Below are 23,061 nucleotides of genomic sequence, written 5' to 3'. Positions count from 1 at the left end.
TCCCAGACTAAAAAGCAGACAGACTTCCTGTGGTATTCTGACCTTTAGCTAAGCTTAATAGCATCTTTAGTCTTTGCTTTATAATCATTTCATGTGTATCTACATACATATAAACGATTGTGTGCCCCAACTATGTCCCAGCTAGGGGTATGGTGCCCCTAGACCTTGTTTCTGTTTCCATCAGTGTGTTCAAAACCTCTAGCCTGGGTGAACCCAGACAAACCTGTTAGTAAATTTGAATTTGCTCTGCAGGTCTGTCTGGAAAGGATTCAATTGATGCCTGTTTCTGAACCTCCTGTTTTACAACTCCAGGATCACAAACAGCAGTGAAATTAAATGGAAATTGGTGCATTAAACTCTTACCAAATTTTGTTTCAGAAGTGCAGCAAACATCTGTCTTGTAAATGAAGGTTTTAAATGCAGTTGTTTACTCAATTTCAAAGAAAATGCACATTGTGGTGACAATGGTGATTTGGAAACGGGCGTGAATGGGAGCCTTTCCAGACAGACCTGCAGAGCAAATTCAAATTTGTTAACAGGTTTGTCTGGGTTCACCCAGGCTACAAAACCTCTAAAGCATACCTAGAAGTTCAACACCTGGTCATAATACAAGTAAACTTTATTTTTAAATTATATATAGAATCTATTTACATGTGACAATATGTTTTAAGATTTGTTTTAAGAAATTTTGGTACTTGAGGATTTAATAAATATGTTCAACTTGCTGGGAAAAAAAAATAACAGTTAAGGAACATAGGTATATTTATGCACAAAGGCTGATACATTTTTATGCAAAGCTTAAGAAACCCAATTTTTGTCTGCCTAAAGCTATATCAATCCATCTGTATCCATCTATTGTGATGTGCAGTAGGTTTGCATGAGTAGAGCAGTATTCAGAAGTCATCTGTGTGAGCCTCCCTCCCTCCACAGGCTGACAGCAGGGATCACATCTGTTGGTTGGTGACCGTGGCAACCCACTGGCCTTGGATCAGTGGTGGGTAGGGTTGAGGGGGCGTTGCGGGAAGAAGGCAGAAGTGTGGGGCAGTCACGACAGGCCTTTACACGTGTGAACGTCCACCTCCTCGTGACAGTCGCGGCAGTGCACAGCGCAGCACCAGTGGAACTTGCATTCACACTTGGTGGTGCGGCTGACGCGCGACGTGTCGTAGCCGCGGCCACAGCACATGACCTCGCAGCTGTCCGCACCGCGAGACGTCCGGTTGCAGACGCGGCCGCCGGTGCCCGCCGAGCCTGCGGAGATGGACCACAGAGAGACGGAGAGAGATCACAAAACATGGAGGTACGTGTGTGAAATTATCCTATACGGTTCCAGAGCCCATCAAACATGGAGGTACGTGTGTGAAATTATCCTATACGGTTCCAGAGCCCATCAAACATGGAGGTACGTGTGTGAAATTATCCTATAAGGTTCCAGAGCCCATCAAACATGGAGGTACGTGTGTGAAATTATCCTATAAGGTTCCAGAGCCCATCAAACACTACATGGTCCCACCTCTCAAGAACAAGTGAGACTTCATGTCAAAGTCCCTGATCCCGGTAAGGATCGCATGCAGTATTGGGGCATGAATAATGAAAAGAGTTTATAATATCCATACCCTTTATATTCACATCTAAATGACACACTCCATTAGATGTAGGATGTTGTCTTTTTCTCATCTCTGCAGTCTGTTGAAACGGTTCCCTAACCAGTGCTACCTGGTGAACTGAGTCCGCTGTTGTGCCACTAAGGCCTGGGATTTAGTTGCGTTTAACAGCGGCTATGTGTATGCGTCATGGCTGCCATGCTGACGTGTGTCGCTTTTGGATGTGCACGACCACCGCACCAAACGCCATTATTGTATCTCATGTACGCGCCATGTTATTCACATAAGGGACTGTACTGTATATGCTACACCAGCATGCTAGGACTTAGGGGGTCTGAATTCAGTGGTCTGCCCTCAAGTGGAGACTTCCGTGTGTAACATGCGTAGAGCTTGCGTAGTACTGAAGCAAAGTTTCATTCACAACTCCCAGTTGTGTATGCGAGCGCTAGGGTCAAGAACCAAGTTAATGCCCACGGCATAATTTCACATTGCCCTCCTGCCACAGCTGAGGGACATTGCGGTGGGCAATTTCATATCGAAGCTTAGGGACACTCCGCTGCGGTGGCCAAGAGGGAGGCTGCGTCCGGCTGGCCAGTCCCCGAGCCAGTGAGATGAGAGACTGCTGACAGCCCCTCTCACCTGCAGCTCAGACCTCATCACATGTTCATTTTAAAGAGACGCGTAATCCACCCCCCACCCCACCATAAACGCCTCAGCTCAACACCAATCTGGCAATGTGCCGATAAGCATCCCCCCCCCCCTACACACACACAAATACACTCTCAGTCACTCACCTAAATCACAGAATAAAACCTAAAATACCACTCAATTACCCCCCTCCCCCAGTACAACTTGTCATGTCCAACCCACAACAACAGCATCAGAACCCCAAGCCCAGGATCTGCTGAGTTCCAGCAGCAATAGTGGCTCTCCTGCTCGCCTCTCTCCTCCTCCCTCCCTCTCTCTCTCTCTCTCCTCCTCCCTCTCTCTCTCTCTCTCTCTCTCTCTCTCTCTCTCTCTGTGCGTTTGGGAGCAGCCAGGTATGTGTCTGGGCATGACGCGGCCACTCCCCGCACCCCGCCGCTCCAGCTGGCTGGTATGTCTCCTCCTGCTATCGCTTCCATCACGGGCAGCGGGCTCTACCTGAAGCACGTCTGTTTATTGAATTAAGATGAGGGGGTGCCAAGAGATGAGTTTAGCATGTGGAACCGCGCCGGGGACTGGGAATTGATTTCACGCTTCTGGAAGGGAAGGGGAGGATGCTGAGCTTCTGTCTGCCTGCAGGTCTGCTTCCTCCTCCGGCCGTGACGAGGACCTAACACACACAGGGGCCGGGCCCCCAATTTTCTCACGCGTTCGTCGCCGGCCCGGGGGCCTTTGGCGCTACCGGTGCAGCAGGGCTAGTCATGGCAACGTGACATCGAGGCTGTCAACGTGGTGCACAAAAAGAGCACGGATCAAAAAAAAACATCCAACAAGATTCTAAATACACAGCAGGGGTCAAAAGAGCACAGATCAAAACAAAACATCCAACAAGACTCTAAATACCCGGCAGGGGTCAAAGTTCAGAATGAACACAAGCGTGTAGTGCAGCGCAGATCATCCAGTAGGTTATTAACCCTTAAGGATGCGAGTAAAAGTTTTTAAGTAAAACTGGACATTTCTTTTTTTTTTCAGTTGAGCCTGAACCTACCTCTGAGCTTGGGGGGCCACCAGAGAAAGGGTGTTTGTGGGGGTGGGGATGACTGGGTCAAAGACATGACTTCCCTCAGCGAAAAATGCCTCTCGTCTTTTAGGACAGTGAGAGGAGGCGGTGCAGTCTGCAGAAGGGGGGTAATTTATTGCGCTTCACGGCCAGATTGAGTTTCAGCTCCTGCTCGGCCTCCAGAAGTGTGGTAATGTGCCTTAAACACACCGTCACCTGATAGCTGGGATCATCTGCTGCCTGACAGGCAAGACCCCCCCCCCCCCCCCCAACACACACACACACCCCCTTCCCAGTTATCCAGATAGAAGAGTAGGGTGACTCTCCTCCTGATACACCTGGTCTTATTCAGGGGGGGTGGGGGGGGGGCAGGACAGGCCACTGCCTGGGGACACATCTCCGACTGCATCAGGTTTAACAGGCCCTGTTGTAAGGGCTGCCGTGTACGCCACGACAGGACCACTCTCTGCTTACATGGCCTTTTGTGTGTGCGAGTGCAAGACTAATGTTCTACAGACCCGGGGCGGGAGAGGTGTGTGGGGACCCCGAGCCAGCCGAGTGATGGGGTTTCACAAGACCATTTCTCAGGGAGACGCCGCACAAAGGCTGCAGCCCTCCAGCGGGATCAGGAGAGCAGATAGATAGATAGATACTTTATTGATCCCTAAGGGGAAATTCAAGGAGCAGGGAGTACAGTGCATTAACACACATTCACTATGAAGACGGAGGTGAAGTCTGAGCACACTAGCACACATTCACTGTGAAGACTGAGGTGAAGTCTGAGCACACTAGCACACATTCACTGTGAAGTGTGAACACACTAGCACACATTCACTATGAAGACTGAGGTGAAGTCTGAGAAGACTGAGGTGAAGTCTGAGCACACTAGCACACATTCACTGTGAAGTGTGAACACACTAGCACACATTCACTATGAAGACTGAGGTGAAGTCTGAGAAGACTGAGGTGAAGTCTGAGCACACTAGCACACATTCGCTATGAAGACTGAGGCCAAGCTTATGCAGCTCTATCATTATTTAAGCTAATCTTCATAAGTAATACATCTACCTATATGGTTGGAAGTTCATTGTTTTTTCTTGTAGTTAATAATTTTACCTGTGGATATACAGTAGCCATCATATTCACTCTCCAACTGTTCTAATCCAACTAAAACACACACCCCGCTTATCTACCTGATTTGTCCAACTGTTAGTGGGTTTGTCACACCACAGGAGACAGCCTATCCCTATTGGTCTTCTAAACACTGCTTCAAGAGCCTATGCTTATTGGTCATCTAAACACTACCCAATCTGTCACTCGTTCCACTCACCAGAGTCGTAGTCGCGTATGCAGTAGTCCGGAGAATCCTCGAAGTACACCAGGTCGTTCTTGGTGGGCCGCTTGAACTTGCGTAGCGCCTGGGTGAAGCCCGTGCCGTACTGGTTCATGACCACCTGGACGGCGCTGTTGTACTTCTTGCGCAGGTAGTCGCCGGTCCGCCTAAAGTCGGCCATGGCCAGCCAGCAGGTGCGCACGCTGCAGGAGCCGCTCACGCCGTGGCACTTGCACTCCAGCTTCATGAAGCGCTTGACCGCCTGCAGAGGGGGGGGGGCGGCGGCATGTGGCCAACGCCAGCCGGAGAGAGCAGATGAGCGTCACGTGAAATTACTGAGCCAGGACACAACCAAGCACTCATTCATTTCATTTAACCAAATTTCCTACTTCAGCACTGAATGATGAATTATGACTAGCTTTAAAGGTTGTATCAGCGATTGCAGGCCCAAAAAAGGCTCAAACATAAATGATCACATTCATCTAATCTTTTCTAACAATCCGCTAGCTGTCTGCCCCATAAGCAGGCCATCAAAAAAACGCGTCTCTGTAGGCAGCCTAGGCTCCGAGATCTGTACACAAAAACAATTGCTACCAACAAGGGTTGGCAACCCACTCAAAGGCAAAATAAAGTGTTTCAACCGATAACCGACGAGATGCGCGTTTAGGAGAGTTTTAATTGCACGGGAGGAAGGGGGAGGGAGTAGTGAGCTAGCTCTCTGTTTTGTTTGAACATCAACAGAAGTGACGTATCCCCGCTATCGCTGATACAACCTTTAACTTACACTGAAGCCATACCAAAAACCTAAATCCTGGGATACAGAAATACAGGCTTATTGGTTTGAATCGTTTCACTTTAAAGGTTAGTCCTTTCACTTAAACAGGAAAACAGACTCATGGAGACAGAGGATTCTGTACAACAAATCTCATCTTACATCAGTGCAGTGTCAAACCCCCTGTAAGTGTTTGAGTGTATGTGTTCCTCAGTGTGTGTCGTGTATGTGTGTGTGTATATGTCTCTGCATGTATCCCTGTAAGTGTGTGTACTGTATGCAAGCAGTCACCTTCCGTCCTGCTCGGTTGTTATGAAGATTCATGAGGGCCCGAGCATCTCGCTCCTTCTTGTCCTTGGCATCTACGAAGGCCTGGGTGAAGTTGATGGCGTAGTCCACGTGATCGCTGCAGCCGCCCCAGTCAAAGGTCCCCTTGGCGTCCCAGGAGGACCCCTTTCTCCCTGGGTCGCAGGAGCACGAGTCCAGCTCCCCCTGGCTACAGGCGCGGGTCAGCGTGTAGACCACGCCGGCTGACGAGATGGCGTACACAAAGGCCGCCTCACGACTGCCTGGGAAGGAGACAAAGAGGACATGCTCGTTTCCATTCAAATACTGACTAAATAGCAGCAGACAATGGGCCAGACTTTCACATAGAATTACACATTTTAAAGTTACTGCTTGGTTGTTGGGGAGATAAACTTCTCTTTCTTTGAAGACAGTCACACACACACGGGCCTGATAACACACTTTATGATAAAGGTATCTTCTGTTTGTACTTCCCCCTTGACAAGATATATCTGACAGGAATACTGCCATGGGGGTAGAGAGTGAGAGAGAGAGAGTGAGAGTGTGTGTGTGTGTGTACAACACAGTAACAAAATGATGTGATTTATGCAATGTTTGATTAAGTGTATGCATGTTGTAGACTACTTAAAAAAAAATAACATGGGGCTGCAAAAAACAGTGAGTGAGTGCTGCTTTGAACAGATTTCCCCCAAGGGAGGGGGGAAAAAAACAGAAATTCCGTTCAATTGTTTACAATTAGTGCCTTGACATTGACAATAAGTAGATTTTCACAGAGCCAAAGAGATAGGGTACCCATCACAGCCGCTTCCCATCGCTTTGCACTGGGACACCTGGGAGGTCTACATGCTTCGGGAAAGCAGATTATCGGTGGAGATTAAAACTTTAAAGTACGGTCCCGCTTCATTAAGAACCCTGGGAGACTAACAGTCCAGTTCCTGTGGGGATGTTCCTGTTAATGTGATTTTAAACTGGGAAACTAGAGAGATGTAGTTTCGTAATTTGACTATTTAGTCTTGAATAAGTGCAAGGATATATGTGTGTACAAAATCGTGCCATGCTATGCGGTTCATGAGCGGCGACGACTCATTGTAGGCCCCCTCATCTCTTTCCTTTAATGGCAAAATGTGCTAAGACGCGGGGTTTATAGACCAGTTAACTTGATCATGACCGTGAAATCGTGTCAGTGTCTGTTTTAATACACTCAACCCTGTGTGTGGCAGTCTAAAATGTTGACTTAAGAGACCTTGGAAGACACCTGTCCACAACACGCAATCCCTACAAAGATGCGATTCCTCATACTTACTACGGTGCAGAAGTCTCCCGAAAACATTATGATCCCGTGCCATGGTGTTGCAATTCCAACGGTGGTTCTGGAACTGATGCTGGCATTCTCCTATCCACTCTTTCACTCCGGTCCCAATTGCTTGCATTATTTTTGGATGCTGGCGACACAACTGGCGTTGCTTACTAACTAGTCCCGGGATGTTGTCACACATCACTTGCGACCCGAGGGTACCCATGTGCCTGCATACAAGATGAAAGCACTGATCGATTTGAATCTTCACATTTTGTGCCTTCCAGTAAGTTCAAAGAAATGCACGCAATGGCACCAGAAGATGACTCTTTACGCACGGGCACGGCTATTTACATAAAACATGTTAATTGACTAAAATCATAAGACAACTTAACAATTAGTTCGACATAACTAAATGAGCATGGTTTTCTAAAAAGGTTGCAATGCGACCTACATCTACACCTAAGCTGTAAATTAATTGGCCAAGCGCATTCCAAATATCCAATATTTAATTACACTACAATATCTCATTAATTAAGTATTAGAAAGAAAATCAATCACTCACCACCAAGAAGCGTCTACCTCTGATGTAAACCAGAAGATTGCCACACACATAGAAAAGCATATCCCACTTGGCAATAAGTTCATATTACAAATGTTTGATCGTTAAGGCTTACTCATTGGTTCAGGCACTGTTTCAGGGACTTCCATGCGTAAGAAAAAAATAACTGCCTAAAAAATGACAGCGATAAAAATGCATAAGCACAATCGTAACTACCTATCCGATTCACACAGAAATTAAACCTCGAATCAAAAAGCATCGCTCAGACGACTAACGAAATGATCATTCCTACATAAAACATCCTGGTCTGGTCGTTGGATGGTTGAGGTAGTTCTAATGATATTGGTCGATCTTGAGTTAACAAAGATTCGCAGTGCTGAGATAGCTGATGATCTCCTATCAGGTTTAAATTGCTTACACAAGGGGTGGGCGCAGTCCTGTCTCTGGAATGAAGTGCAGAAATTAGATGTCTGAAAGTATCTGTTCAGGCTAGCTTGACACCAGACACAGGCTTGGCTGATTTCCAAACGGCAAGGTGTAGAATGTGGTACGTGATACCACAGACAATATTTTCTCAACAAAAACAATCATAAAGTACATGTCATACACAGGCCTGATACTTTATGCCCGTTGTGATCACGACTGCTGCAACCTTTAAAAATAACTTTTCATACACAACACGCATCCTTTTGAGAACTATTTAACCAATTGGTAATTTTAAAATAATCCACGTTTCCTCCTCCTCCAACCCTCCCTCTACTCCGTAAACGCTCATGTGTGCATTGAAATTGGATTATCACATTCTTTTGAACTTTTTCCACGATCTGTACGATTGTCATTTTCTATTTCCTTTATCTTTGATCTTCCATTTATGCAAGAGATTTAATGTGGCCTTCTTTTTATTTTGAGGTCTTGTCCATACAGGGGACAAAGATTAATGGTCAAATTGGATTCTTCTCATGGCCTGTGCGGAAGAAAACTGTCTAAAAGAAAGACACTGAATAGCCTGTGCGACATGCCACATACATTCGAATCATTTTAATTTCAAGCTACCTTTCGAAGTTGTATTTCCGTCTTTACGGAATGTTGGTATGCTATAATTACATTTAGGTTAATATTGGTAGTTGTTCAGGTTCATCTTGTATTCAGGTAAAGGAGACAAACAAATCTGACAAATAAAATATCTCCATGGTTTGGGTGCCCCTACTCGCTGCAATTTTTACAACGGATCTTTTTGGACCACCCCAAGAGAACCAATACCACAAAAAGTAACATATTCTCATAGTCCATTCTGATTCCATCATAACTCTATGTTCCAATGATTTCATATATTTTTTTTTATTTTGCATCCATGTTCTCAGAAACTGGTCCTCCATCAAGCAACTGGGAAAATATACATACAGTTTACAACACTCCTAATGTGATGTGATTGCTATATTAACAAATAATAAACCTATTACCAGACATACAATTGATATTAGGTTACAGAATAGAAAAAAATATATATGCATGCAATATTTACAAAGATCTAAACTACTGTGTAAACCGAACAAATCTGAACTGTGAACAATTACCACAAAACAATAAAATCAAACACAGGAGGAATGTCGTTCTGTAATTGACAGCATGAAAGAATGCCCATCAAAATGGCCATTATTCAAAAAAAAGAAAAAAAACAAAGTCAGCTAAAAATAATAAATAACTAAAACTCTTGACAAAGCTTTAAGACAAAACATTCAACCCACTATAAGCTTTCCTCCTACACAAGTTAGCATGGCAGCTTTTAGTTACGCCTTCACTGTAGTGAGGCTGTGGGGGAAGGGAGGAAGTCTGAAAATTGATTTTCTCCATTTTGTGAAGGGTCCCATAATAACGGTGCTTTGTGGTGTGAACTGTTTCTCACAGTCTCTAGGTGAAGCCCTGGCACTACTGTACATCTGGCTCGGGCAGTCTCGGAGCGTGTGACAGCAGCGGCGCCGTAAAACCCGCTTTTCTCAGGCCCACGTCTTCACGCTTCTCCAGGCCAGCGAGCCAAGCAGCAGGCCCGCTCCGAGCATGCCCAGTGCCAGCGTCTTGGGGAGCCATCTCCGGAGGCGGCCGTGGGAACTGGGCCGAGCTGGCTGACCGGGGGACTCGGCCGGGTCCATCTAGGCAGCAGCAGAAAGAGGCGTCACAAGATCAGAGGTGAGCGGGAAGCACTGGGCCGCCCAGTCGCCCGCTCACTAGCTGCCCCAGCCTGCTAATGAGGCAAGCGCGCAGAGACCTCCGGAGGCCCTAATCCTAACTGTATTACACCAATTAGCTTCCACTTCACCTGAACCAGCGCCACTGCCCACCACGGGGCCAGAGAAAACAAGGTCTCACTCTACGCCGGGGACCGGCTCGAATTAACATGCGCTTGCTACCTACAGAGCGGAGGTGTTCCGTCCCATCAGGGGCACGCAGAGTGGGGGGGCCCCCCGAGTGGGTTTGGGGGGTGGGTGGGGGCAGAGGGACGCTTCCTGGCATGCCTGCGTCACCTGAGCTCCGGTCGGGCCAGCTCAAGACTCGCCGCAGAAAAGCGGCTTAGCACTACCGGTGCTGTCACACAGCATTTCCAGCTGTGCGGAGCGCTGGGCACATCTAAGCCAAGTTCAAAGGCACATTAAGAACGTTTAAAGAGAACAAGGAGTCTGTAAACTTATTCAAATTGCTTTAGTACATGCAAAAAGCCCCGTTTCCACATGTAGTTTAGAGAAGAAATTTTGCTTTTTGTTAACTTGCTTTTTAAAGCAACAATTGTTTTTTTCTACTATAAATGACATTTGCAAAAATGTACTATGTATATAAAAAGTGATGTAAAACTATGTAATCTTCTAAAGTGCCTGACAGGAATAATAAACAAAAGGAAATGTACGGAGCAATTATTCACACACTTCCATAAAATGAAAAATGATTTGACAAGATGTTTGTCTCAGTGTTAAAAGGTGCCTGGTGTGAAATGCATCAAATGTGGTCACTAGTTTTCAATTTTTAATCTGCTAGTAACTATTTCCAAAATGTACTCTTTTCAAGCTTCTCTCTTCTTCCTTCCCTTCTTTCACTTGAACACTCAACTGAAACTTATTCAAACCCGACATCTATCATAAATCTACCGTGTCAGTTACAACTGCACATGCTCAAGAAAGAGACGGGATGCACCACCCTCTTCCCCCGTATATCCATCTCCCTCACACACAGGCACAGTTTCATGAGAATCTAATCCTTCCAGACCTGACATCAAAAAAGATTCATGAAAGTACAATATTGCACGGAACGGACAAGGCCAAAACGCATGCATATTAACTGTGGTGCAATACAATGGAATACTTTGCCACAAAACCTTTGTCTATTTGTCCAATTTGCCACGATAACGTGCTCAATAAAATGATGAATGTGGAGGGGAGAAAGCTATTGAGGGGCAATCGTGCTGGAGCATAAATAACTGGTTTCTTGACGTCTCCTTGAGGAGGGAAGCTGGAATGCACAAAGTGCGTGAAGTTTCTCAAAGTCATTGATGGATGTGATAGGACGCATTCTCTTTTGTCAGGAGGCTCGGATTGAAAAAAGAAAGAAAAAAAACCTCCTCTGGCCGAGGCGTCTCTTCCTGGGCCGGCCGCCAGCCTGGCCACATGGACCCTGTAGGCCGTCGGATTCCAGGCTGACACACCGGACACCCCCCCCCCCACCCCCTCTCCAGCACTCCCTCCATTCTTCTCTCCCTCCCTCCACTCTTCTCTCCCCTCTCCCTCTCTCCACTCTTCTGCTGCAGGGAGGCTGCTGTGCCTTAGAGCCTCCGCCTGAGTTATGGGCTGTGAGGTCTGAAGCCTGTCAAAACCCTCTGCATCCACCTACACCTTCCCACTACATCCACCCTCACCCACCACCAGTGTAAACCCACAGAGCTCCTCTTCCCCAGCACAGAGCAGAGTGGATCGGAGCAGGGCACCCGGCGCGGCAGCACACTGACATGACAAAGAGCCTTTCAAGTAGAGGGTTATGTCTGAGGACGATGATTCATTCTACTGTGTGTGTGTGTGTGTGTGTGTGTGTGTCTGTGTATTCCTGTGTCTGTGTGTGTACTGATGGACACACAGAGAGAGATGAGAATAGGAGAGGGAAAAGACTAACCTTGCGCAACAGGTCTCGGAGGCAGGACACCTCTTTCTGGAGGTCTCCAGTCTGAGCCACCAGCTCTGTGCAAATGGCCTGAGCCTCCTTCTTAGGGTCCCAGGTCAGTACCAGCTGTTGGACACAGGGAACAGGGTTTGAGAACGAGAACCACACACACACACTTACAGCTCTCATACCTTTGTGCCAAGAGGTTGGGAAGAGAACTAAGACCAGAGGAAAATATTTGGTTGCTCGATCAAAGATATATAATAGTACTGCAGCTGGCTTTTTTATGATATCATATAGCTTAAGAGCACCAAAAAGCACCAAATATGACCAAATATGCTCCTGTTTGTTCTGCCATGTAGGAAATATTTCAGGAGTCTATTCCAGTCTATAATTGGGCAATGCTGGACTGTTGTGGGCATGTCCGTGTGTACGGCTGTCGGGCGGTTGTGTGAGTGTGAGTGTGAGTGTGAGTGTGAGTGTGAGTGTGAGTGTGAGTGTGAGTGTGAGTGTGAGTGTGAGTGTGTGTGTGTGAGAGTGTGAGTACCTCTGAGGCACTGCGGGGAAAGCGCCCGATGACGTCCCTCACCGTGTCCGTCAGGTAGCAGCACTGTTGCCGCAAGCTGATGAGGAAAGTGTAAAGCTCTTCGCTCCTATAAAAGCACCACACACACACACACACACATCTGGGTGAATAACACACAAGGCCAGCACAACACACACACACACACACACACACCTGGGTGAATAACACACACGGCCAGCACAACACACACATCTGGGTGAATAACACACAAGGCCAGCACAACACACACACACACACATCTGGGTGAATAACACAAGGCCAGCACAACACACACCTGGGGGAATAACACACACGGGCCTTTGGTGCTTGGTGGATAACACACACACAGCCAGCAGTAGGGCCTTGGCCATTGGCTGCTTGTTTGTGCAGTGAGGCTCATTGAGAGGCATAATGCTTGCAGACATAGGGATGCGCTCATTACAATCACTTAAATGAGCTTGCTGGGAATGCCCATATGCTTCACTTTGGATTAATTTGGGGCAACAGCAAACCATGTGGCATACATTCTTTGTTAATATGGGCCTTTTGTTTGGAGCACAAAGTACACAAAGTACAAAGCAACGCATCAAAGACGACATTAATGGACACCCCTGGACGGAAGCATTTACAGTCTTGGGTAATGAGATACGTGATATTCTTAGTCAGTGGTCTAATCACCCTTGATATGCAGCAAGATAAACACACAGGGCTTGGATCATATTTAGCATTACATTTTGCCCTTAACAGATCATTTCCATTCCAAATGCCACATGGGTCCAGCAAATCCTTTATCCCTGTCTGGCAATGTACCACAACCCTCTGCTGTCAGGCTTATTAGCCTGAGAAACAAAAACAGGTGCAATCTGTTGATGTGGAGAGAGAGAGAGAGAGAGAGAGAGAGAGAGAGAGAATGAGAGAGAGAAAGAAAAGAAGAGAGAATGTGAGAAAGAGAGAGCGAGAGTGAGAGTGAGAGAGACACACACATGTCTGCCTAGGCTCAGCGCTGCCCATCCGTAACGAGCTGAGAGAAATAGCGCTGGCCGGTGCGGATCAGCTCCATCAAAGAGAGGGCTCTTCTGCTCAGACACTGTCACAACTGGCCAATTAGCGAGAGCTTTGAGCGATTACTCTACACAATGATGGATGGCAATCCATCTAGTTTTTTGGTTTTTTTATACACGAGGTGATATTTGTCCCTCGTCTGGTGCATTCGCACTGTATCGTGTGCGAACCGTGTGTTGAGGCCGACACCACACTAGTGATGTTATTCGTATATGCGTGTTATTCTAACAGTGCACCCCCCCACCCCAAATCCCCCCCCAGCAGCCGTTTTCTTATTCTAACACTCTGTCAGAGGCTCTGGTAAACACTGTCAGGCGGCGCGGAGTTAGTATCTCCTGCGGGCCGCTGAGATGGGCTCAGAGCGTCGCTCTGTTAGTTTATCTAGGGGGTGAGACAGTGATAAGCAAGCGTGTCCGAGCCTAAGTGCCGGCCTGACGGGCAGACCTGCTGAACTGACCCATCTGTCTTTATCAGCGAAGCGTCTCTGGGTGGCCGCTGACAGAACCCCCCAAAAACTAGCCCAAACTCCCCTGCCCCCCCTAAAGGCTCCTCTCAACACATTTCATGTCCTCCAAGTCTCCATGTTATGTACAAACCCTTGAAGAGTGGCAACTCTTCCTTGTCCCTCATGAGTGGGCTCACGCTGTACTTAGGTGAAATGAATTGCACTCGTCCGCTGCTGAAACTGCCCAGAGGAAGTGGGCATGTGTCAGGTGCCTCCCATACCGTTTAAGCTATGTGCTGAAATAGTACAGTGGGTTGTTTACACTCACCCCCCACCATTACCAGGAAATCTACCCCCTGGCCAGGGGTATTTAAGCTGAGAGGGCAGTGCGATCTCCCCTGGGGCTGTTTACAATGAAGCCATCAGGCGGGGATTTAAAGGGCTGAATTTACCGTCGGCGGCGCGGTGCCCCTACCCTCTCATAGGCCGGGGGTCGTGGGAATTAGGTGCTCGTTAAGATTCATTAAGTGTGGACTTGAAGTTAAACACGGCGCTCTGACCCACCGCTCACAGCCATCAGTCAGGGATACAGCTCTCCGAGAGATCTCGCTCGCTCATCTCTCACCTTACAAATCATTACGGACGCTTAAACCATTAGGACAAGCTCGCCCAAGCGCCTGCTGCCTCCGAGATGTGGTCATTGGAGCTGGAAGGACAGGCCCGTTGTTTTGATATCCGTTTCTGCAGTACTGTGAAGGGCAATGTGTGTCCTTATGGCAACAACAATACTTCACATTTCCCAAGGTTTTACAATACTTTCTGCCCAACCAGATCAACAGATAGATATATGGATAGATAGATTGATAGAGACGAATAGATACTTTATTCATTTTAAGGGAACTTTGGGGTGAATAAAGTATCCATCTATCAACTAGAGGGCTTGAGTCAGTTAAACACTCATGAAGCATTTATCATCCTACTTCCAACTTCAGAAAGCACCCCGTGCAGTAGAGTGCAACAGAACGCACCCGTTGTCTATGTTCTTCAGCTGCGTTAAGGTGTCCAGGTCCACCTGGTCCAGGTGCATCTCCTGAACAGCAGACAGCACCTTCCTCTGGTCCTCAGGATTCGTAATACCAATCTAGGGAGAGATAGTCTCACACAATACATACATCTACCACAAACCACACACTAGACTACCTGGCACATACATCTACCACAAACCTCACTATTATTATAACAAATACTTCAATAATACTACAAGCTCTGGCAAATCCCCAATAAGAATAACACTTAAATGCCTGATCAGAACAACACGTTGACATCAGTCAGTTACACTGCTGAAGTGAAGCCCTGGGAGAACATGAGAAAGGTCACCTTTTCCAGGTCGTCCTGCTCCATGGATAGCAATTCGCCCCAGGTAATGTCATGCTCCTGTTGACACAATGTCCAGACCCTTTCTGAGCTCATACATACACGTCATACATATATGTGCGCTGACCACTTGGTGACTATTTCTTTCTTTCTTTTTTTTTTACAGAAAAAAAAAGACCACAATGTTACAGACATGTGCACACCAGAAATTTGAAAAAACATTGTTTTGTACATGTACTATGTCCCTCTGTAAAGTATGTGAATAATATAATATTTGAAATATTGAACAATATTGAATTAATAATATTTGAAAGTCTGAATAAGTACTCACTATTATGATGTCAGAGAGGTATTCCAAATTCAGGCCATGTAGAAGCAATTCAATGTCACACAGTTTTGCAGAGCTGTGAGTCAGCATAAACATAACTAATTATTCAAAATCACAGCACAAACATAAGCAGAAGTGCCAGTTTTCTGAGGTATTCAAATGCACCATTTCCAATATCTGTAATATCAACTAATATCAGTATCTCTTTGGTTGGTAAATAAAATTCAATAACATGTGTACCTCTCTTTCTGTACCAATCATATGTTCTACTAGCTCAAGAATTCTTTTCAACACTGTTGCACTCTGACAGCACTTCCCCTCATGACCACAAGGGGGCAGCAGGCCCTGCGTGATGCTGAGTGGGCGATCAGAAGAACCTCACCTCTCCATGGAAGCAGGCGAGGGGTCAGGGCTCCTCTTGAAGAATTTAAAGAGGTTATCCTGCTTAGATGTCTCACTACCATTCACGCCAGAACCATTAAGAGAGGCTAGGAATCTGGAAATCTGAATTGGGAAGACAGGAACACAAACAAGCAAACAAAAAAGGGGTAACTGACGACCTTTGAAATGACGGATAGATAAAGACCATACAATTGACACACGAAAACATTTCATAAATCAGGACTTGGGAATCAGTGCACCTGTGCTCGCTTGAAGTGCTTGGCCAGGTCGGCGGCCGTTTTGCCTGCCTTGGTTTTTAACGTCTTGTCGGCTCCGAGTTGGAGAAGCTTCAACACGGCCTCCTCACGCCCATACTGCACAGCGATCGTGAGGGCCTGGATCACATGAGAACAAGGACGACGACACCATCATCTTCAGCTCACACAGCATTAGGACATCTCTGTTAATGCACCTAGAGCATTTATTCATTTAGCAGACGCTTTTATCCAAAGCAACTTCCATATGTCAATTATAATACAAGGGCCATTCTCCACAGAGCAACCTGGGGATAAGTTCCTTGCTCAAGGGCACAACGGTGGATGCCGGGATTTGAACCCACAACTTTACAGGCTACTGCATGTGGTAATAGTAGTAGTATTAGTCATTTTTACATGCTCAAATGCACCTAAAACAAAAATGTGTGAACAAATCTCTGCGCACCGTGTTTCCACTCTCGTCCTGGGAGTTGATCTCCGCTCCATGGGACACCAACAAGTTGATCACCTGGCTGTGGCCCTCCCGGGTTGCCATCATCAGCGAGGTCATACGAGATCTGATTTCACACACACATACACACACAAATTACTAATAGCGACATGTCCACCAGAGAGCAGTAAAGACCGGAACATCTGCCACTTTTGCCCAGAGAGAAACTTCTGGAAATATCTAGAACAGTCCAGCCTGAGTGACTGATTAATCATTTGATTTCAGTGCTAATGATGATGTATGGTGGGGGGCCCTTACTTCTTGTACTGACAAGGGTATTAGATTGCATCGTTTTTAAAGCACTAGTTTGACATTTGACTTCTTGAGTTCATGGTCCATTTACTGCCTGTCTTCTTCATTATCCTGGTATGTGCAGTGACTTTAAAAATCAGTAGGACAGACTCTCCGATATCGTCCATCATGCTGGGCAGGTCGCCCACTTCAGCCATACATCACCAAAATATCAGAGGTTAGGGTTTGTCAGTGACCATTGTTGGCTCAGGCTTCTGAGCGCAGCAGGTGCACAAAGCACTCGCATCTACAGAATACAGAATTCCCTCCACTTAACGCACATTTTATTCTCTGACTCACCAGCATTTCCAGGAAGTTAGGAGAGCAATTACGCAATGATGTCTGACTAATTCAACAAAAGCATTTGTATTCTTGGGGAAAGTGAGGGTCACTATGTGAACCAACTGCCCAGCAGAACAATAGGGGGTGCTGGGATAGTCTGATGACTCACGCTTCACCATGGTCCCAATGTAAAGAATTCAAGTGTTCAGCTAAAAAAAGAAACAAGATATCCGTCGGCAATGGCCTCAGACCACAAATTTAGAATTCTGCCCATCTGCCCATTTTGCTTTTGGGAAAAGACAACACTTACAAGAAGAGGCCAATGCTTTTTGTTTCGTTTTTTAGTAGGAGTACAAGTATTTACATTTTTATACTTACCAGTCGATACCAGTATACAAATGTACCAATAGTGATATTTCTACAACATTTGTAACAAATAACTTATTTTCTTCTTTGTTTTGGTTGAAATAATAAGTTTAAATAATGAGTATCAAATAGAAAGAATATCAAACCACAAATAATGAAAACTTTCTATGTAAAACAGTTAGCCACAGTTAGTGGCTATTGGTCAATGAATAAAGCTGCCATCTCTAAAATTGAAGCAGTCTTGTGTCACTCTGTTGTGCATTTGAAATGAACTGTGCCCTGAGGGGCAGCCGTGGCCTACTGGTTAGGGCTTCGGACCTGTAACCGGAGGGTTGCCGGTTCGAACCTCGACCAGTAGGAACGGCTGAAGTGCCCTTGGCACGGGCAAGGCAACTAAACCCTCACTGCTCCCAGAGCCCTGCTGTTGTAGCAGGCAGCTCACTGCGTCGGGATTAGTGTGTGCTTCACCTCACTGTGTGTTCACTGTGTGCCAAGTGTGTTTCACTAATTCTCAGATTGGGATAAATGCAGAGACCAAATTTCCCTCACGGTACAATCAAAAGAGTATATACTTACTTAGCCCAACACACCAGCCAAGGTCAATAAAGTATATGCCACTTGCGTATGTTAGGTGAGCTATAGATTTATTCATAAATCTTGCGGTGCAAGACTGAAATAAGCATAGGGGCAGCCCATGAAAGCACAGTGGCAGTTTAGTGGCTATGATACTATGCTATAGGGGTGTGTGAGTTGCCATTATCGGTGCATTCCTATCAATCACTGTTTTAACACAAAGTAATCACACATCTCTCACATTTGGCTTGCACAACCCTAAGTGACGACCTCATTTACCGTCACGTGTATTTAACATGCCATGTTGGGGCCAGCAATCAAAATGACATTCTTATCAAGTCATCAAATGTGGTACGTCAAGGGGAAGTGCTCGCACAATCCAGTGCATCGGGGTCTGTGGGAATGTTAGTGTGACCATTAATCAGGAGGGTGACACTTCCCCGAAAGGCTGGGAGCCACTCTGACAAGTTCGGCTTCGCAACAGCAGCTCAGGTGGGCAAGGACACAACCATCCCTCATGTTGACGCAGGCTAACTACCAAATACGCGTTTCCTCTTCGGTGACAAAGGAGGTGATGTTTTAAATGCCAGCCAGACTCTACTATCTTCCCAAGGTGTCGCAACCAACATTCTGATGAAAAGGTGCCGCTTTCCTGAGAACGACGCAATACTGGACTGAACAAAGTCCAACGTTGTTCGCAAGGAGAACACCTTTGCGGAAGTAGACCATTTTTGTTAAAATAAAAAGCCACGCAGATCTTGACGCGCCATCTGTTATCATCAGGCCCAGTTCTCTACACCATCCACCAGAATGGTTCCCCAATTTACACTGTGGAAAATCAAGGTGTATTACTTTTTTCACTCATACTGCAGTTCAATGGTCGAGGTGCATTAAAATGAAAATCCACCCCCATTTAACAGTATGCATAATACAACAGTATGCATTGGGCAACAGAACATTTGAGCAAAAAAACCCAAAACATTTGTTTTACAACATAATTGAATCACGTAAAAATACCAATGGCGACGCATTAGTATCTGAAAGGGTTACAGGGGGCACAAAAACAAACACTCTTTCATGCTACCGCTTTCTAATGACTGAGTCTGCATTCTAATCGTTTACCTCACGCTTCAGGACAAAACAGCTGGTACAAATTGCCAGTTAAATATACAAGCACGTAATGGGGGTCGGTTATCCCCGCCCTCCATGTTTTGCCCATGTCCCACTCCCCTTACCAATGCTCAAATATTTTGTCTAGTGAGGAAACAATCAATTTCCTACTCGTGCTCCAAGGCTATCTTGACACCCTGTTTGTTGGGTCTGTATGTGAGTGTGTGTATGCGCGTGCGTGTGTGTGTGTGTGTGTGTGTACAGAGGGCATTGTTTGTTATGGCTCAATGGGGATGAGATCATGAGGTCTGTCCGCCTGTCCGCCTGTCGCGTTCTCATTCTCTGCTCTGCTTCGTTGCACAGCACACATGTTTAGTACGGGTGGCAGTGTGTCTGGAGGGTCTGTGCGAAGGCACTTGCCATAACAGGATGTGATGTCGTGCGGATATCAAATGCTGAATGACAGCAGCGGTGCTAAACCTGGCTAAAGGTGTAGCATGCTCTACTGCCTGAGAGAGTCGAGATCTTGACGCAAGAAAAAGGCCCAGAAAAGAGAGAGAGAGATAGATAGATAGAGAGAGACTCTCCTCTTGCAAATCATCAACCTTCACATCCACTAAATCAATACAATCGGTGGTGCAATATGCTTCATGGGATTAAGCTTTCAAATCTTTAACAGATCGGAAAACACACACACACACACACACACACACACACACACACACACACACACACACACACACACACACACACACACTTGGCCTCACTTGTTCGATGCATTGGGGTCAGCGTTGCGGGACAGCAGCAGTTCCACGCACTTGACAATCTTGCCTTCGGATACAGATGCTGTGCAGGCAGCCATAAGGACCGTGTAGAGATCTGCAGCACAAGGCAGAGGAGAGCAAATTGCAGGACGGAGGGAAGCCAACAGAGCAGAACGCACAATGACATATCCAGTGAATCACTCATGCCTCCTTAGCAGTGAAAAGAGGCATTCTTTGAGGAGACCAAAATTAAATTAAAATAGGATTACAGGGACCAAAACAATGAATTTCGCCAGCATTTGTTACCGGAAGAGTGAAAACAAAACCAAATCAAAGACACAAACGCTAAGTTAATTGCAAATAGAATTTCTGGTCTAACTTATTGTGACTTGGACTCTGTTTTTTGTTGGTCTCTGATTGTGACTGAAGTGGGGTTTAGATTACGGGATGGGCTCTGGTCAGGGGGGTAAGGATGCAGACACAGCCTGTTTAAGTCTGCGGTGGAGCAGGAAAATAAATAAAAGTTCAGAGCGCAGACGACGGAATGACGGCAGCACCGCGTACTGTATACCAGCTTTATCAATCACTTCTGCATTCTTCTGCTTCAGCGGAACAGAACTTAGGAAGTGGCAGCTGAATACCCCCCCCCTTTAATTATTTCCTTTCAGAGCCTGAAGCTCCAACTACACCCCCCACCCTGACACACACACACACACACACACACACACACACACACACACCTCCCCAACAGCCCTCCTCCACCCCCAATTTATGCTGGACATGGTGGAATTCTCCAAATTATTTCACCTCACTCTCTGCCAATATCCCAGGTTCAATGGGACCCAACAGATGCCTTCAATTTTTCAAATCACAACAGAAATTGAACGTGTAAACTTAAAACACTCCGGTGGATTAATTGCATGTTTTTTGATATTTCCCCCTTTTGCGTCAGTGCCATTAAGTAATGGCAGATGAGGAGGAGGGGGCTGAGGTCTAATTGGTTGCTATCTGAGGCCACGCACGCGTGCAGTTGAGGGAAGTACATGCGGGGGAACCTGCCGTCAACTGTTGCACTTGCTAATGAAAAGCAAATGAACCCCCTGAAGGATTAAGTCTAGCCGTGCGATTCTGTTTGATATCACACAGGATCCTTTCCCTGTGGCTGCGGTAAAATCCCATTATATGCCATAACTCTAGACGGCTCAAGTCATTGCAAGGTCATTTGATGGTGAGCCAGGCACACAGTCACTCTGTATCCTGTTCATTTAACACAGTTCCCAATCCCAACATTCAGCTAGGCTGAGTGAGCCAGCTCAGCGAAGAATTCAATTTGGAACTGGGATACACTCTACTGCATGAGAGGAACTAGATGCCTTTTTTTCTCCTTTCTATTAAAAGGTACTTGCTCACTGTACATCATGTGTTGACTCTCCAAGGGTGGTAACCTCTGCCTCCCATTACCTAGTTTATGGTAATTGACTTTCAGAATGGCAGAAATCCTAGTTTAATATTGCTGGTCTAGGGCAAATCAGGAGCAAGTTTACACCACCATTACGTCACCTAATGGATCTTACCTCTACTGAAGTTGGCACTGGCCCCTCTGTCCAGGAGCAGTTTAGCCATGTCATAGTTGCCGGCATGGACAGCACACATTAGTGGGGTCCACTCAAAACCTAACCGTGTGTCCACCTCCACACCTGGCAAAGTAGTGTTAATTTCATATTTCATAAACAGTGACATATACAGTCAGGTTAGTTCAACTTTGACAGATTTGCTGTGCCAGGGAATGCCCAGGGTTTCTCAGGGCTCCCTCGTAGTTAACGTTAGTGTACCGTTAGACGCTAAATTTGAGTTTTTGTAAAGATTCTACTTATAAAGTGAGGTTGTTATCACTGACACAAAACTTCAGTGAAATAGTCAACAATAGACTGGCTGCTCATGGTTCACGTCAAGTCTGAACCATGGCCATCTCGGGTTCCATTAACTTACCATTGTCCAACAACTGTTCCACGACTTTGGTGTCTCCAGTGTTAATGGCACGTTTCAAAGTTGAGACTTTGTCCCCACTGGGTTTTAAGCCATCCGTCTCAGCACCCTGGTAAGAAAACACATGCAAGTAAAAGAAAAATATCAGCTTTAAAACTTGCACAAGACTATTTTACAGTTATTACATATGGTCGGAGGCAATTCATGTGTTCAGAAAGGGCTAAGTTCCTGGGCAGAAACTAACGTTAGCGTTAACATGACCTTTAAAAAATCTGCTGACTTAGCTTGCTAGCCAGTTGCTAGGTTGAAAGAAACATCTTATGACAACAAAACGTGTTAAACAATGCATTTCACAGTCCGGTCTATGCCAACACCAGAAACAGCACAATTCACAACAGAGTCTACTGACCTAAAGTTAAGTTTAACATTGAGTTCTACACAAGGCTAAGGGCAAGCCCGCTCACGTGTTCAGTAAAGGTCTGGCTAGCTAACTTGCCAATGAGTCTAAAAACTAAAACGCAAACATGATCATCATCTCACCACCTCATTTGAGCTTTGTTTATGAGAATGTCCAATATCCCATTCATCATCACTCCCATCGCTTTCATCCCCAGCTGGGAAAGCGTACTCGATACCATTTGACATTATAAAATATGACAACTAACTTGACTGTAGCAGTGGTCAGTGTTAATGCAACAGGTGCTTTTTCTTAATTCGTTAACGTCATCAAACATAGACAGCAGACTGGTGACATAGACAAAACTGAACTTCTGGCTGCAAATTCAAGGAAAAGTTGGTTGACAGGCAATTTTGGAGTGCTGATAATGAATATGTTATTTACCAAACGTAATTTAGCATTTTAAAGCAGATAATTAGTATGATATATAGGCCTAGGCATAGGCCTCCATAATAGGCTATCCAGGCACATTATAAACTGAGCTTGAGCCAAAGTGGTTTGCAATTTAACAAGTGATTTATAACAAAACAAAATAATAGACTAGATGTGGAAAAATTCGTACAAGTTCATGATTAAATTAATAGTAAGGAATACAATAT

At 45.8% G+C, this 23,061-nt stretch overlaps 2 protein-coding genes across 2 annotated transcripts; both read right to left on the bottom strand.

The window, feature by feature from the left end:
• Positions 1–1,045: 1,045 nt before the first annotated feature.
• wnt2 (wingless-type MMTV integration site family member 2) lies at positions 1,046–8,005 on the bottom strand. The gene is made up of 5 exons (XM_076269407.1): positions 7,580–8,005; positions 7,024–7,244; positions 5,706–5,983; positions 4,640–4,904; positions 1,046–1,251 (listed from the first exon to the last, which is right to left on the bottom strand). Exons 1-5 carry the CDS (start codon positions 7,660–7,662, stop codon positions 1,046–1,048), a joined length of 1,053 nt encoding a protein of 350 aa, XP_076125522.1. The 5' UTR covers positions 7,663–8,005.
• Positions 8,006–9,570: 1,565 nt separating this feature from the next.
• On the bottom strand, positions 9,571–22,650 carry asz1 (ankyrin repeat, SAM and basic leucine zipper domain containing 1). The gene is made up of 13 exons (XM_076299017.1): positions 22,549–22,650; positions 22,009–22,114; positions 21,594–21,716; positions 20,023–20,134; positions 16,589–16,700; positions 16,129–16,263; positions 15,870–15,991; positions 15,491–15,563; positions 15,163–15,219; positions 14,814–14,926; positions 12,261–12,366; positions 11,726–11,839; positions 9,571–9,723 (listed from the first exon to the last, which is right to left on the bottom strand). Exons 1-13 carry the CDS (start codon positions 22,648–22,650, stop codon positions 9,571–9,573), a joined length of 1,428 nt encoding a protein of 475 aa, XP_076155132.1.
• Positions 22,651–23,061: the final 411 nt, after the last annotated feature.

Source organism: Alosa pseudoharengus, unplaced genomic scaffold (genome assembly GCF_046254945.1).
Source record: "Alosa pseudoharengus isolate Yale_2024_CS ecotype anadromous, Long Island Sound unplaced genomic scaffold, YU_APseudo_1.1 YU_APseudo_1.1_scf_10, whole genome shotgun sequence".
NCBI classification, from domain to species: Eukaryota; Metazoa; Chordata; class Actinopteri; order Clupeiformes; family Clupeidae; genus Alosa; species Alosa pseudoharengus.
The sequence above is the reverse complement of the archived record's forward strand: the minus strand, read 5'-3'. Positions and strand labels throughout refer to the sequence as shown.